Below are 16,513 nucleotides of genomic sequence, written 5' to 3' on the forward strand. Positions count from 1 at the left end.
ATCTGCTGTCTGGGTATTTTTAGTGTTGCTGTGTGCGAGAAAAAAGAAAACTTAGTACTTCATATTTGTACGAGAATACTTAACGAATGTGCTTCCTTACAGTCCACCTCTGATTAGGTTTTAAATGAAAGTATCAACATTTTGTCAGAATATTAACACATTTTTGCTAACTATATCAGAGGCTGCATCTGAAGGACTCGGACCGGTCATACAGAGCACTGTTCATCTGTGACAGCTGCCGCTGAACATTGAGCAGTGCAATGCTCTATTTTTTTGATTCACAGTTTTATTTTTGCTAACCTGTCTACATATGATCATCATGTCAAGACAATAAACTATATAAAAATATACCTTTGTAAGATATCAGTCAGCATTTGAACTGCTATGTGTGTCTGTGTGTGTTTTGTAGTTTTTCATATGCATCATTACATAATTCAAGTAAGCTCCAAGCCAATTCCTGCATTTAAAGTTGTAATCCGACGCAGGACGCAGCAAACCAGTGTAACTTACCTGGCCTCGGTCATAGCTAAGCCTGAGGTACATCTCCGTCTCCTCCATGACGTAAAACATAAAAACAAAAATGAGCAATTCTGGCTTCACCTGTCCTGTCAGGATTGTCCTCTCGTCAGCTCTCCTCTCACACCGTTGCTATGCGACAGAGCGCTAATCGGGAACCTCTGGTGTCGCAATTAGGAAATCCTGCGAAGGCGGAGCGTCCTTAGTGCACTTTGGAGGCCTGGCCTTCGAAGTGTGCACACTCAACGTTGGGACACAGCTAAAGTCTCTCTCTCTTCCGGTGCGAGTGTGAGTGTGAGTGTTCAGAGCGGCGTGAGTGTGGAGCGTGGTTTTGCAAGTGAGTTTTTTCTTCTTTTCTTTCTTTTTCTGTTTTATTGCCTTTCTCTTCTCTCTTGGTTTTGTTGTTTGTTTGAATTGGGCCGCGGGGTTTTTTCCCCCTTGTGCGGCGATGGCGGAGCCGCGAGCTGGTATTTTAAATAATCTCACGCGACGTCATGGTGTTAAAGTGGCGTCCGCGGTGAGTGTTGAAGACTGCTGTTTGGCAATGGGAGAGGTTGTTGGGCATGATAGTATTTTGTCAGCGTCCAAAATGAATAGTGCTGTTGTTTTTTTGAGTTCGGTGGAAAAGGCAAATGAGTTAGTGGAGAAGGGTGTTGTTGTAAACAACCTCTTCACACCTGTTCTTCCACTTTCAATGCCCTCAAAAAAGGTTACATTGTCTAATATTCCACCTTTTGTTTCTAATGATACACTGGTAAAGATTTTGTCCCGCTATGGAAAGCTGGTTTCACCCATTAAGCTGGTTTCTACCACTTCACAACTATTAAAACATGTGGTCTCTTTTAGAAGATGTGTCTATATGATCTTGAAAGACAGCGAAGAACTTGACTTGACTCTTAACTTTAAGGTTGACAACTTTGACTATGTTTTCTATGTCACAACCGATAAAATGAAGTGCTTTAACTGTGGTGGGCTGGGCCATCTAATTCGGGCTTGCCCTGAAAGGAATAAAGAAGATCGTCCGTCAACTGATGATCAAAATCATTTGAGTGAAAACAAAAAACCAGAGTGGAGAATTTTTTTACAAACCACCGTTGATCAAAAAGACAGGAGGTTTACAATGGAGAATTGCTCATGGTGTTATTGCAGTTAATGCATTTACTTCTGTTTTAAATCCTGGAAGTACTGATAAATGTCCTTTTTGTGATGACAGAGAGACTATTTTTCATGCTTTCTTAAGTTGTCATAGACTTGATCTACTGTTTTCTGTTTTAAAGGATGTTTTTAAAAATTGTAATGAAATTTTCTCGCAAGAGGTTTTCATTTTAGGTTGCAAATATGTTTCTAAGAGAAAATATGTTTGTCAGTTGCTTAATTTTGTGGTGGGACAAGCAAAAATGGCCATCTATTTGAGCAGGAGAGAGAAAATTGAACAGGATATAGTAAAAAATATTGTTGCCTTGTTTTTTAACCTGGTGCCATCTAGAATTTTAACAGATTTTTACTATTATAAATGTGTTGATGATCTGCTTTCTTTTGAAAATATTTGGTGCTGTAATGATGCTCTTTGTACCATTTTTGAAGATGAATTAATTTTTGCACTTTATTGATTTGTATTGAGTTGTAACTTGATACTTATTACTTGAGTTTATGTAATTGTAAGTATGAGATTTGTTGTAAATAAAGTCTTTGTAAATTCAAAAAAAAAAAAATTCTCTCTCTCTCTCTCTCTCTCTTTTTCTCTGTATTGATGAAGTGTGACTTATAGTAATAAAAAGCATTTTAAAATTCAATTATCTCTCTCTCTCTCTCTCTCTCTTTCAAACGGAGGGTTTTTAAAGGCTCTCAGTAACCAGTCTCACCTGTCTTCACTAATTAACTCAACCCTCATCAATGAGTTCAATAGTCAACACGAGCATTTAAGCAGCTGTTTAGTTGTGATATTTTTTCAAATATTGCACTAAGCAATATTTGAAAAACACTTTTGACCACAGTTTCGGACCGAGTCCCAAAACACATTCGCTGCCAATCAGCAGTAAGGGGCGTGTCTAGTGATGATAGGGAGAAGAGAGCGCTCAGTGCACAGGATGGATATTAGCTGATCGACTAGAGATAGAGAGAGATGGCAGAGAGGAACATTTTGGAGAAACAAAACATTACAAAGAAGGGTTACGATCAGGCAAGAGGTAGGACCTGCGTAAATATTGGAGCATCTTTCCAGCGGTGGAGAAACTAAAGGAGCGGGAAGGCCTGGAATGGGACGTCTAGGTTGCTTTGTTTCTACGTTGATTTTGCTTTTTTTTCACCCAACTATTCTGTGTTGGCTTTTGCTTGAATATGCTTGTCATCTTCGCTTGTTTGTTCATTTGCAATCTTATTGTCGTTCGCTTCAGCTATGATAAAGACACATTGATTTCCACACCTTTGACCTGAATTATCATAGTAACACACATCGCTTTCACTTATTGATGACATCATACTAGGACTGCACGATAAATCGAAATGGAATCGAGATCGCGATTCGCCAGAAGCTGCGATTGTCATGCGTATTGGCTTTACTAACAAAATGCACATGACAATCGCATTTGATTAATCGTGCAGCCCTACATCATACCCTCGGCCGGCAGGCAGAGCAGATTCCACCATCGTCGCTGCCGGGGTTGTGTACGTTCGTGTGGGGCGGAGTTATTAAAATAAGGGCGAGTTCCTGTTGTATGGGTGTGTTTGTTTTGGTGCTTTCAATGATCAACATTGTTTGGCAACATTTGCTTAGTGCCTCACAAAACACACACACAAACAAAAAATGCACACACACATCACATGTTTTTGCAGTATGGCACATGCGCTCTACATGTAAACATTACATTTGTGTCATTTTTTTCTAAAAAAAAAAGTAATAATTGAATTATCTATGATTCCGTGTCATGTAAAAGTATATGTAATTGTTCAAAATATTTTACACATTTAATAAAACTGTGGCAGCCAAATAAATGGCCTTATGACTCACAATATTCAAGTCATGTGAAGCCATTACTAGAGAGCTTAAGTCATAATTATTTACTAAAATCCATTTGTCACAGTACTTAGATCCTTTATACTTTTAGGTCCTGTCAAACTTGAGCTAAAATCTCCCTAATTGTATAAGCTCACATTCTAATAGCAAGCAAAGAGCAGCAGGGGCAGCATCATATCCAACTAGTACTTTGTTCATGTCAACATGCTGTGTTTACTCACCACACATGAGCTGTGCTTTAATATATTTCATTGCATACTACATATTTTGCAAAATTGAGTATGTAAACTCAATATTCAGTAAATACTTTCCAGATAATATTTTAATAATATGCATTAGTACAATGGTTCTTTAAGGGTTTATATTTAATTCAGGAAAGAATGTGTTTAGTATTTATTGCACATAATAGTTAAATTAATATGACTCTGAAGCAGCAATGAAGGCGCTTAAACTCAATGCTGGCACCACTCACAGCAGTCACGGTTACAGGACCTAATTGAACACCATGGTTGTAAGACACAAATTAAATCTTAAATTGATGATCTGTCATGACAAAACAGCAGGACAATAAGTGTTAACCAAACTTTAGCACTTCAGTATTTTGTATGCATGTCCTGCTGTGTCGTATTTTCTACTGTTAAGATTGCAAACCTGTCTTAATATTTTCTCTTGTTTTAGTACTATTCTGGAGAAAATGAGCCTGCTGGGGAAAGACTTAAAAAATACAAAGCAAGCAAGTTAATACACACAGGACCATCAACAGCACAACAACATCAACACTGGATAACATTTAAATAACAAAACCATTTTTTTTCTTCCATAATGTGTGCGTGTATGTGTACGTCTATACTTTAACGTTAACAGATGCCATGCAACAAAACAATAAACCTTCTAATCTATCCTAAGAGTTGATGATTTTCACCCTTTCATGTTTGGTATCGTTTTAAAGGTCTCAGTGCAATTGGAAATATGATCACAGTCGCATATGGGGCAGTCATGGTTAGAGAGTCGGACTTGTAACCCAGAGGTTGTGGGTTCGAGTCTCTGTACCGTCAGGGATTGTCGTTGGGGGGAGTGAATGACCAGCCCTCTCTTCCACCACGACTGAGGTGAGACCCTTGAGCAAGGCACCGAACCCCCAACTGCTCCCCGGGCACTGCAGCAATATTGTTTTAATTGATGTATTCTCTTTACTGATTGATTGAATCTGCAACGCAAGACTCAAATGTGACATTAGCCCCAATGAACGGATAATTGAAACTATGGTGTGTCCGAATAATCAAGCATCTCAATTAAAACACAACTCGCATTATGATCAGCTTCTATAACTGCCATCGCAATTTATATTGAATAGTCTCTCAAAATTGGAGTCAGATTAAAAATGACAAAGGAGTAACAAAAATTAAAAACCAAAATTTTAAATCAAGTGATTTTTTTTTTTTTTTACAGAAGCGCAAGAAAAGTCATTCACACAGAATAGCTTCACCCACGCCTCTGGATTTCACTGCTGGGTGGCCCTTGCATTACCAATGCTTTGAGATTGTAACAAGGCCTGCGCCAATGTATAAGCTACTGGACCTGGTTGAACACCATGACTGACAGCGAGTGAGGAGGCATGAAGGCATTAACACTATGACGAGTATTTAGTACCACTTTCAAGGCTTCCCAGGTATGGCAAGTGGAAAGTGCCACTGATTAGAGTTGTTTACTTTTACGTGGGAGTAGGGTACGACACCCCCATAGAGGTGTGACTCCAACTTTTTTGAAGAAGAAAAACAACTTTAGTATAGCGAGTCAGGAATGACACTCCTATTCACTTAAATAAGGCTGGCAGCAATCTGTTGTATTTAGCTGCTGCAGTTTGCCCAGCGATGAATCTCAGAAAAACATCCTATGAAAAATGTGGTGCTGTTTTAAAGTCTTACCTGTTGCGATATATGAAAATATATAAAAAGTTTGTATGCGAGTAGTTTATTTTGTGTAACAATATGCACAGCTTACTGACTAAGAATGGTGCCGCATACATCTGTGTCCCAGTGCACTCTTGAATACACAGGCGACTTTACAAGAGGTAAATTAACATGGCAAAATAATGAGCAAAGTTATGTTGCTGAATTGAAGAAAGTGTTGAATCGGATTTGTTTCTACTGCTGAAAAAAAAAAATCTCACTCAAAATTACTATATTGTGATTCACAGTAAAAATTTACTGTAGAATTATTATGACCATGATGTTTTGCAGATCTACAGCAACATGCTGTCCACAGGTTCTACAGTAAATATTGGTTCATTTTACATTAATAGTGCTTTGAAAACTACAGATATTTGTTACGGTGTTGTTTTAGGATGATTTAGCATGGTCAGAAACGTCTCTGCTGTGTGTTGATGGCAGCTGTCTCACAGTTGCTAGGCGACAGGAGTGTTGGGTAGGAACAGCTGGTGATGCAAACAGGAAATCCTCCATAGACGGTCTCATTTAACGATGCAAACTTCAGTCGTCGTGGAGTTCAAGGGATGCAGCCTTTCAATTGGAACACAGTTATAGTGTAACTTTTTTTGCGGTTGCAATAAATCTAACAAATTAATAAGAGTGAATGAAATGTAATGAAATATGACTAGAACAATAACACTCACTGTTTGCATTCCTGTTTCGTGTCAGATGTAAATATGGTCTATCCTGAATGTCTAAATGTGGATATAAGCAAATGGATGAGGATGTGTTTACATGAAAACATATTAGTGTTTATAAACAACCAAAAAAACATACAGTAAACAGCAGGAATATGAAATGAAACTAGAATCTCTCCATACAAAATATTTCTCAAAAATCACACTTATTCCTTAATCTCACACACTGGCGCCTCAAACGGAGGGTTTTTAAAGGCTCTCAGTAACCAGTCTCACCTGTCTCCACTAATTAACTCAACCCTCATCAATCAGCTCATTAGTAGAGTTGTTTGTTTTAGCGCCAGATAAAAAGTGGCCCAACAGAAAAATATAAAAATTAATTTCAAATTATGTTATGCTGCCCACCTATAACATTAAAACAGCTGTTTAGTTGTGAACATTAAAATATAAGTAAAGAATTTGCATAATAAATAATTCAGGACAGAAACACACAACCTCTAAAGTAAGAACAACTCACATCTTCATTCTTTAACTAGAATTAGACTTTGAGATGTTAATATTATCTGAATTGCTGTGAATCCTATTACGCTGCTAAGATGCCTTTTTAAAAATTATTTTTAAATTCTTGTTTGTTTGTTTGTTCCTCAGAAATGGAACAAGCTCTATATTTCATTCTTCTCATTGGTGAGTGTTTGTGGTTTTATTTATGGTTTCTAGTTTCATTAGGTTTGATCCTGTTATGAAAAGCATTAAAGCAAAGCCTCTCTTTCACAGCTCTCTGCTCCGTATCTGAATGTGTTCAGCGTCAGTATCACTTTATAAATGAGAGGAAGACCTGGACTGAAGCTCAGAGATACTGCAGAGAGAAATACACAGATCTGGCCACCGTTGACAACATGAACGACATGAACGAGCTGAAGAAGTATGCTGGACGAGTCTGGATTGGGCTGCAGAAGACAGGTCGTGATAAATGGCAGTGGTCTTCAGGTGAACCTGCGCTCTATCTGAACTGGGCTACTGGACAACCAGAAAATAACAATTGTTCTATTATGAGAAATGGAACATGGCATGTTGTGGAATGTGATAAGTCCCTGAATTTCATCTGCAATTCATCCAATAACAGTGAGTGCATCTTCCTACATTGACAACAAACATTAATTTATAAAAAGATGCATCATATTTAAGTTTTCAACCCTACTCCTGGAGGCCCACTGCCCTGTAAAGTGTATATCCAACCTGCTTCAGCTCGTGGTTTTCAAGTGATCCTGAAGAGCTTTGATTATGGTTGGAGCTGAACTCTGCAGGACAGCGCCTCTCCAGAACCGAAGCTGGCCACAGTTCTGACACAAAACTAATTGCTTTTACTTTTTAATGTGGTCATAAATATAAACAACTTTAAGTCAGTTTCTGTAGAGACAAACTGGAAAAAAGTATTTCATTGAATGCATGTTGATCTTTTGTTGTCTCATGGGATAACTGTGGAAATCTGTCATTCGAGAGCATAGGTTTTGTTGTTGTTGTTGTTTTTCCAGCAATATTTATAAATTATGAATTCAAAAATATCAATCCATTGTCTAGGGAATTAATTAATGAAAAACATGAAATGAGATTAATTAATTGGATCAAATTTAACAGACATATAGTAAAGGCCTAAATTGATGTCTGACCTAGGAAAATTGACATTAACCTTTATTCAAACATTATTAAAACTGTATTAAAGATTTTATTAGCATATTGCATTGTTGTGATTGAAGTCAATAGTTAATTTGTGATAATACAATGAAACATGGCAAACTGTGTGGGCATTATTTCTTGGTCAGGGTGTCATACAAAGTAATTATGAACACATACAAAAACGAGAGAACAAACAAAGTATTGCTAACTGATTATGTTGTGTTTTCCTGTGAGCTATAATTATTTTATCAGAGAAATATCTTAAGCAGTTTGAGTGTTTTGTTCTTCTGTCATATTTAAAATAGTTGGTTTAATCAAACATGTAAGGTCATTAAAAACCAACAGCACCTCCGGACATCATTTTTGGACACACTGCATGACAGTCTGCCCCTGGGAGATTGTTATTCTCAGAAGTGAGCTTTTTTAAGTAGATGTTTGAAACAAATAAAACATTTTTGACATGGACTTGTGATCATTAGCTACAGAGTCTGTGATAAACCATCTGAACACCTTGAGCTGCGCGATACATTCAGCTTTCAGTATCTCAACACAAACCCTTAAATAAGTGAGCTTACATAGGACACAATGTCAATAACAATTTAAGAAAAAAAATCAGGCTATAGGAGCAAGATGACCTCTAGCAATAGTATTAACATTTCAACAATATATATATAAATATATAATTAATCTAGAATACAACATTTTGAATGGACTGTTTACCGACATGTTTCTAAGGACGAGCAGAACATCATTGCCTGTTTGATGTTTCTCTCATAAAGCTCTTTGTGTCTGAATCCAGTATTTTAGAGAAACGTGTAAGGAAATGTAGTGGAGAAATAGAAAGTGGCAATAAAATGATCAAGGACATTCACAAATGTTACTTAATGTTATATCAGCAAAATGTATTGTGTTTGAATGCAATGTGTTTCTGTTGTTTCCACTGATGCTCCTGTTCACATCCAAACTGTAAAGCAGCGTAAGAATAATGAACAAACTGATTCATGAATCTATTTAATGTGTTTTCTGAAAGCAAACACAGGACTCGTCTTTATCAACCAGGAGAAAACCTGGAGAGACGCTCAGAGTTACTGCAGACAGAATCACATTGATCTGGTCAGTGTGAGAAACCAGAATGAGAATCGACAGGTTGAGAAGATCATTAGTGACAGACACTCATCTGAATCACATGTCTGGATCGGTCTGTTCAGAGACTCATGGCAGTGGTCAGATCAGAGTAACTCCTCATTCAGATACTGGAAATCTGGTGAACCTAATAATATTGGAGGTAATGAAGACTGTACAGCTGTTGAACAGAACGCTCTGGGACAATGGATTGACGTCTCTTGTAACAGCCGTTTTCCTTTCGTGTGTCATGAAGGTGAGTAGATCCTCACAAAACACACACAATCCATCCATCACCTCCAGATCTCTTAAAGTTCCCGCTACACGTCTGACATGACACATTCATCCACAGTGTTTGTTCTGCATGTTGTTTTTGATCAGTCTCGCACTTTGTTATAATAATTTTACATATAATAACTTTATTCTCAGCAGAAAGCCATAACTGAGGGAGAAAAAGGCAGAAATGTTTTGCTCAGATGTTTGTTAATATAGTTATTGTAAACTGATAGTAAACTGTTTTTGAGCTGTAAATTGTCTAAATTGTTCTGCTGAGGGTCTGTTTTCCATCCGGTGGGTGAATTTCTGTTGAAGCATCAGTGTGATTTCTGTGGGTTTGTTTGCTTCATTTTTAATAGCCAATGACAAAAATTGATGTTAAAGAATATTTTGCTTTGATAAACTTTATAAAAAATTTACTAACCTCAGAATTATGAGATATTAATCTAGGTAATTGAATTTTGTGGGATCAAAAAGCATCATATGTACTCATTATTAGATATACATTTATACAGTGTTCCTTCTATTTTATTATGAGATAATTCATGTAACTGAAGAGTATGATATGAGTTTTCTAAATTCCTTATTGGTGTTTTAAGGATCTCAGTTTGCTGTTGCAGCTACTTCTCTCTGTTATATCGAGTTTCATGAATTAATCATGTCTAATTAGAAATTACTGTTTGTGACTGACAATATCCACATTATGTGCCTCTGCTAAATGAAATATTGTTTATTCTTAAAGGAGTGAAGATTGGGTATGAAATATCTACAATCCTTTTGTGCTAAACATAAAAGAACATGTCAACAACAGCAGCTCAAATAAACTCCTGAACAACCAGCAATCTTGTCTCTTGACTGTTTCTCAACATCAGAATGATCACTAAATTATAAAATCCAACATGGTTTAAATCATAATTCAGACATATTAAGGACACATAAGCTGCTTCCCAATTCAGATGCTGCATCCTTTAAAGGCTTCATTCAAAGACGAACGCATCACAGCAGCGCAATGAAGACTTTCCCATTTCAAATGTGATCCTTCTCAGTCCAGCAAATCCCAAGATTCATTGCACACGAGTGATGCACTTTTAGGGGGCACACTTTTAAAATTCATTTTTTAACCTACTTTCAGTATTATTCATTCAGTCATTTTTCACCATGTCATGTATCACTGCAATCTCTAGAAGTAAGCTATAACAATTTAAACTCAAATGAATGTTTCATAATGTTTCATTTATCTGACAAATAATTTTGTATTGTAGTGTCAGGGGCGTCATGCACTCATTACTTTTGTGGGGGCACGAGTGGGAGGAGTGTGGGGGGCTCGTCATGCCACAGCAGCCACCATAGCACTGTATAACTGATATAGGTTTATGTTTTAATTTTTCATTTTTATTCGAAATATTCCCAAATGTGTTACCTATATCATGAAATATCTCGATTCTCAAATATGTGTAAGTAAATGCATTTTGCACCTTTATAGATTATGTTGATCTACAGGCTAATGGGCGGTGGGCAAAGTAGCCTAATAGTGTAATCTATTAACTACGCATAAAAACCCAGTTTTTACTTAAATACCAGATATGGGTGTCATGCCATAAAATATTTTTAATAAAACTGACTTGTATTTAATGTGAATTTAATAAAAACATTGTACGTTACTAATTATAACACTTTCATGGTACAGAAAGTGAGGAAAGAACATTTACATTATCAAAAAACATTATCACTGACTTCAGTCTAGCCAGAGTTTAAGCACTCTCAAAAACTCCCATTAAAATCACTCAAGCTGTTTCCATTGTGAAATGAATATATTACTTACATTCCTACACACATCTGCACTTTGTTATTTCTGATGAGAAAATTTGCAGAAATCAGTCAGCGAGCGCACACACTGAACAAAACTCTGGCGTTTCAGCGATGACTCATCGGAACGCCTCTGATTGGTCATTGCATTCATAAGCTTAACAGAATCACGTGTGATTGGTTAAAATGCGCAGCGCTGTAAAAAAACGCCCTCTGGCTCTGCGCCAGTCAGAGAACACAGATCTGAATTTAGCAGCTGGTGATGTTTGACTTTTTTGCATTACTGCCACCCACAGGACAAACTGTGCATTGCACCCAACATTGTTCGGTGTGATACTTATAGGAAATGTTGCTATAAGTTTGATTGCATCATATAATAATTGCTGTTAATAGTGTTCATTGTCTGTTTGATTACGTCTTTAATTGATTACGTTTTTAATTGATTTTTCCGTACATTTCTGTCATATGTACATTACCTGACAGTCACCACTGATAAGCTACCACTAAATATTGTAGAAACCTAATTTGCTGTAAAGTTGCTTTGCAGCGATTTGTATCGTGAAAAGCTCTATACAAATAAACTTGACTTGAATTGAATTGATACGATTCCAACTTGCTGACACGGAGGAACTGGCCCCCTTCTTATATGTTTAACCCTACTAATGTGACCCAGAGTTTTATCCTTAATGATAATTTATCCTTTTTTTATTACGAAAACCCAAAATCGCTATCTCTTGAATGTGTTGTTAATGTCTTTATTTTATGTGCAACATTTTTCATCCACAAGCAAAAGTGCCTTAAAAGTGCACAGCTAACCTACTGAGAGAGGTAATCTGACTATACATATACTATAAATAGTTGGCTATACATACACATAATCTGAGAGAAACTGTACAAGAACTTTACATAAAAACTGAACATGAGATATTGTGTCTGGTTTCAGGAGGTAGGGGTTGTGGACGAGGTTTCAGAGGGGGGCAGGGAGATACGGGGAAAAAGCTGTTGAGCAGTCTGACAGAGCGAGCTTTGATACTCCAGTACCTTCTACCTGATGGCAGGAGCTGGAAGACACTGTGGGAGGGATGAGTGGGGTCCTTCATGATACTGGTAGCTTTGCTGGAGCATCGTGCAAAGAAAATGTCCAGGACGGAGGGGAGAGGGACACCGATGATCTGTGTTCACTGTCCGCTGTAGAGTCTTGCGGTCAGTAGCACTGCAGTTCCCATACCAGACAGAGAAGTTCTGTTTTCTGTTTTTGATTGTTCATCATTCAATATAAGTTCTTCAATTTATAGCTTTCAGTTGCGTGATTGGCTTGAAGACCTGGCGGGCAAAACATCCATATAAATGCAACATAAGCCTGTCAATTTTCCATCTGTTTCCAATAAACAAATATTTAGATCATCTCTCAAAAAGATCAAACAAAGATATGTGAACAAAATGCAAGTTTTGGCCATTTGCAATACATACAAAACACCCGCCTCAATATTTCAGTTAAAAACAGCAGGACATTCTAAAACGTTTAAAGTGAAAACACTTAAAGAGCCTTTAAACAGTGATATTAAAGATCAAATTCACTACACACCTTTTTAACGATGCATACAGGCAAGCAAGAAAGATATGAGCGACAGGTGCACTAACACCTCATAGCATCAGTAACTCAACAACCCTCACTAGCACAGTTTTCCTCAGCATTTGCAATGTCTGCACAAAGGAGACATCGGGCAGCTGCTTGAAGATCTCACCTTTGGAGAAGACTGTTGATTATATACTCACAAAATGTATTACTACTTAAAAATTAAGTAGTAAATAACCAATCACCATGGCATCTAACAAAAGGGAACCATGGAAACAAACGAGGCAGGTAGGCAAACAGGGGCACTGAGCACAAAAACACTGGGGAAATAAGAGTACAAGACAAGAGGACACAGGTAAGGATCATGACAATAGTTTAGTTAAACTAATTTTACCTGGAAAAATTATATTTCTTGCTCCATCTTTGTATGTAAAATTCTGTCAGAAACGTCTCTGCTGTGTCCCGATGGCAGCTGTCATGCAGTTGCTTGGCGACAGGAGCGGTGGGCGGGAACAGGAAACCCTCTGTAGAACCGCCTTTGTGAACTTTGAAGGATGCAGCCTCTGAATTGGGACACCGTTATAGTGTAACTTTCCTGTTGTTGCAATAAAATAGATGAATAAGACTGCAATACAACAACATTCACTGTTTATCCTGCTGTTTTACATCAAAGATGTAAATATAGTTCAGCCTGAAGGTCTAAATGTGGTGAGGACATATGCAAATGAATGAGGATGTGTTTATATGCAAACGTGTTTGTGTTTTCTTAAAAATAAAGCATACAATAAACAGCAGGAGTATGAAACAAACAAAATAAGAATTTTCACAAAGAAATGAATTCTAAAATAAGAATAATAATAACAATGTTTTAATTTCAGCATTCCAGCCAATCACAATCAAGTATTAAGACAGAGAAAAGACACATTTATGCCGAAAACAAAAGCAGCAGAAGATGATGTTATCTAACAGCAAGAAGAAGAAGGAGAAGGAGAGGGAAAAAAAACACAAAAAAAGGGAATCGTCTTCATCTTGTATTTTTTTTGTTCCAAATCCTCCTCTCAATAAATACTCTCTCTATAATAGTCAAAATCAGTGGTGTAGTGCAGGGTATGCGCAGGTAGGCCTATACCTACTTCTTTATCAGTCAGCATTGTGTATACCCACTTCATTCAAAGGGCATTCATCCTTTGCTGGGATGGGGGAATAAATGAAGAGTATACCCGCTTCTCAAGGAACCACTAAAGCACTGGTCCAAATTACTCCTTCATCTCACACACGTTTCTTTCTCTTTGTCTGAAGCTCCTCAAACAGAGGGTTTTTTAAGGCTCTCAGTAACCAGTATCACATGTCTTCACTACTGAACTCTTAACCCTCATCAATCAGCTCATTAGTGGGGTGTTCGTTTCAGCAACGCATTAAAAAGTGGCTCAACAGAGAAATATACATGTCAAATTGAACATGGATTTAACTCAAATTATGCAGTCCACCAATAACATGAAATCAACTGGTTAGTTGTGAATGTTAGAAAGCACATTATGAATGTTTTTATGTTTATAATTTTCTTATAATTAAGGTCCATATTCATATTGACTCAAACTGACTGACACAGACATCAATATGCAAATTAGTACACCAGTATAAAGGAAGTGAATATGAAATAGGGGTTTTAGAGTAATAAACAAATGAAGTGACGTGCTGAATGACGGATGAGAGCAGATATAATAATCATATAGTTTGAAGCTGCAGACAGAAACATCAGATTCAGGACAGAAACACTCGACCTCTAAAGTAAGAACAACTCACATCTTCATTCTTTAACCATAAACCATGAATCCTGTTACACTGATAAGATGCTTTTTAAAATATCATGTTTTACTCCAAGATGAATAAGAGAGTCTTTCTTCCTCAGAAATGGAGCAAACTCTATATTTCATTCTTCTTCTCATTGGTGAGTGTTTGTGGTTTTATTTATGGTTTCTAGTTTCATTAGGTTTGATCCTGTTATGAAAAGCATTAAAGCAAAGCCTCTCTTTCACAGCTCTCTGCTCCGTATCTGAATGTGTTCAGCGTCAGTATCACTTTATAAACGAGAAGATGAACTGGACTGAAGCTCAGAGATACTGCAGAGAGAAATACACAGATCTGGCCACCGTTGACAACATGAACGAGCTGAACAAGAGTGTGTATGGTGAACGTATCTGGATTGGGCTGCAGAAGACGGGTCGTGATGAATGGCAGTGGTCTTCAGGGGAACCTGCGCTCTATCTGAACTGGGCGACTGGACAACCAGAAGGCAGAGATTATTGTGCTATGATGTTAAAAGGACAATGGGAGGATCTGCCATGTAGTGATAACCGGCATTTCATCTGCAACAACAGTGAGTGCAGCTATTTAAAATCAATTTATATAAATTCAACAGCCATTCATTTATAGATGTGCATATACCAAATTTTAATGCAATACTGACCCCTATTTTAATTTGATTGTGAATATAGAAGTGACTGTTCATTTGTCACACATTCATTGTTAATACAATTTCTGTATAGACACAATATTTTCCAAAGAATAAAAGACTTCACACTATGGGGTAATTTGTCACAATAGGAACCTGTAGTTAAAGTGACTACAGAGAAAAACAATCACAGAGAGAAAGAGAGATTGATATGGAACTAGTTGTTAATAATCATAATCATCATAACTGTAATGTTCATAAGAAATACGTACAGCAGTCACTAGACGTGATAGAGTTTATTTCAGTCTTCAGTATCTCAATACAAACCTGTAATAGCTTAGTTTTACTTGTACATGAACTCAAGTCTAGTTCATGATAGTCCATTAAAACAAATAATTTATTAACTCTTAATTTATAAATTAGTAATCTACAGTCCAAGTAAATGTTTCTATGGATTAGTTAATAGCATATTTAGCTGCAGTGTAACATCTTCCTCTGTTTGACGTTTCTCTTTGTGTCTGAATCAAGTATTCATAATGGATAAATAGAGAGAGCTTTATAATCATCACAATGTTCCCCAGTGTTACTTCATGTTAGATATTTAAAACAATCCTGAAAATATTGTGAATATTCAATATATCACCAGCTGTCTTTGAGTGACGTGTTTCTGATGTTTCCACCGCTGCTCCTGTTCACATCCAAACCATAAAGCAGCGTAAGAATAATGAACAAACTGATTCATGAATCTTTGTCCACTTGTTTTTCTTAAAGCGAACACAGGACTTGTCTTTGTCAATCAGCTGATGAACTGGAGAGACGCTCAGAGTTACTGCAGACAGAATCACATTGATCTGGTCAGTGTGAGAAACCAGGATGAGAATCAACAGGTTGAGAAGATCATTAGTGATAATAACTCATCTGGATCATATGTTTGGATCGGTCTGTTCAGAGTCAGAGACTCATGGCAGTGGTCAGATCAGAGTAACTCCTCATTCAGATACTGGAACACTGGTGAACCTAATAATCATGGAGGAGTTGAAAACTGTACAGCTGTTGAACAGAACGCTAAGGGACGATGGATTGACATCTCTTGCACCAACCAGTTTCCTTTTGTGTGTCATGATGGTGAGTAGATCCTCACAAAACACACACAATCCATCCATCACCTCCAGATCTCTTAAAGTTCACGCTACACGTCTGACATGACAAATTCATCCACAGTGTTTGTTCTGCATGTTGTTTTTGATCAGTCTCTCTCTAGTTTCTGCTTGTGCTTTGTTTGGTTTCCAGATAAACTGATTGTGATCAGAGAGAATCTGACGTGGTCTGAAGCTCTGAGATACTGCAGACAGAATCATGTGGATCTGGTCTCGGTTCATTCAGAAGAGATTCAGCGTCGTGTGATGAACGTGGTTAAACGGGCGTCTACTGCGGCGGTGTGGTTGGGTTTAC

The 16,513-nt window shown here is 37.3% G+C and overlaps 1 protein-coding gene and 1 pseudogene across 1 annotated transcript in view; both read left to right on the forward strand.

Moving 5' to 3' along the window:
• LOC107707279 (macrophage mannose receptor 1-like) overlaps window positions 1–16,513 on the forward strand; it is a 67,365-nt gene that overhangs the window by 46,809 nt on the left and 4,043 nt on the right. The window contains exons 3-6 of the mRNA XM_016511267.1: window positions 14,503–14,557; window positions 14,648–14,986; window positions 15,833–16,186; window positions 16,352–16,507. Coding sequence (XP_016366753.1) covers window positions 14,521–14,557; window positions 14,648–14,986; window positions 15,833–16,186; window positions 16,352–16,507 — 886 coding nt within the window. The 5' untranslated portion in view covers window positions 14,503–14,520. The remainder of the gene's footprint in view (window positions 1–14,502; window positions 14,558–14,647; window positions 14,987–15,832; window positions 16,187–16,351; window positions 16,508–16,513) is intronic.
• LOC107707312 (macrophage mannose receptor 1-like) lies at window positions 6,806–9,263 on the forward strand (annotated as a pseudogene).

The sequence above is a fragment of the Sinocyclocheilus rhinocerous genome, unplaced genomic scaffold, assembly GCF_001515625.1.
Source record: "Sinocyclocheilus rhinocerous isolate Xijiao unplaced genomic scaffold, SAMN03320098_v1.1 scaffold114, whole genome shotgun sequence".
Classification (NCBI taxonomy): Eukaryota; Metazoa; Chordata; class Actinopteri; order Cypriniformes; family Cyprinidae; genus Sinocyclocheilus; species Sinocyclocheilus rhinocerous.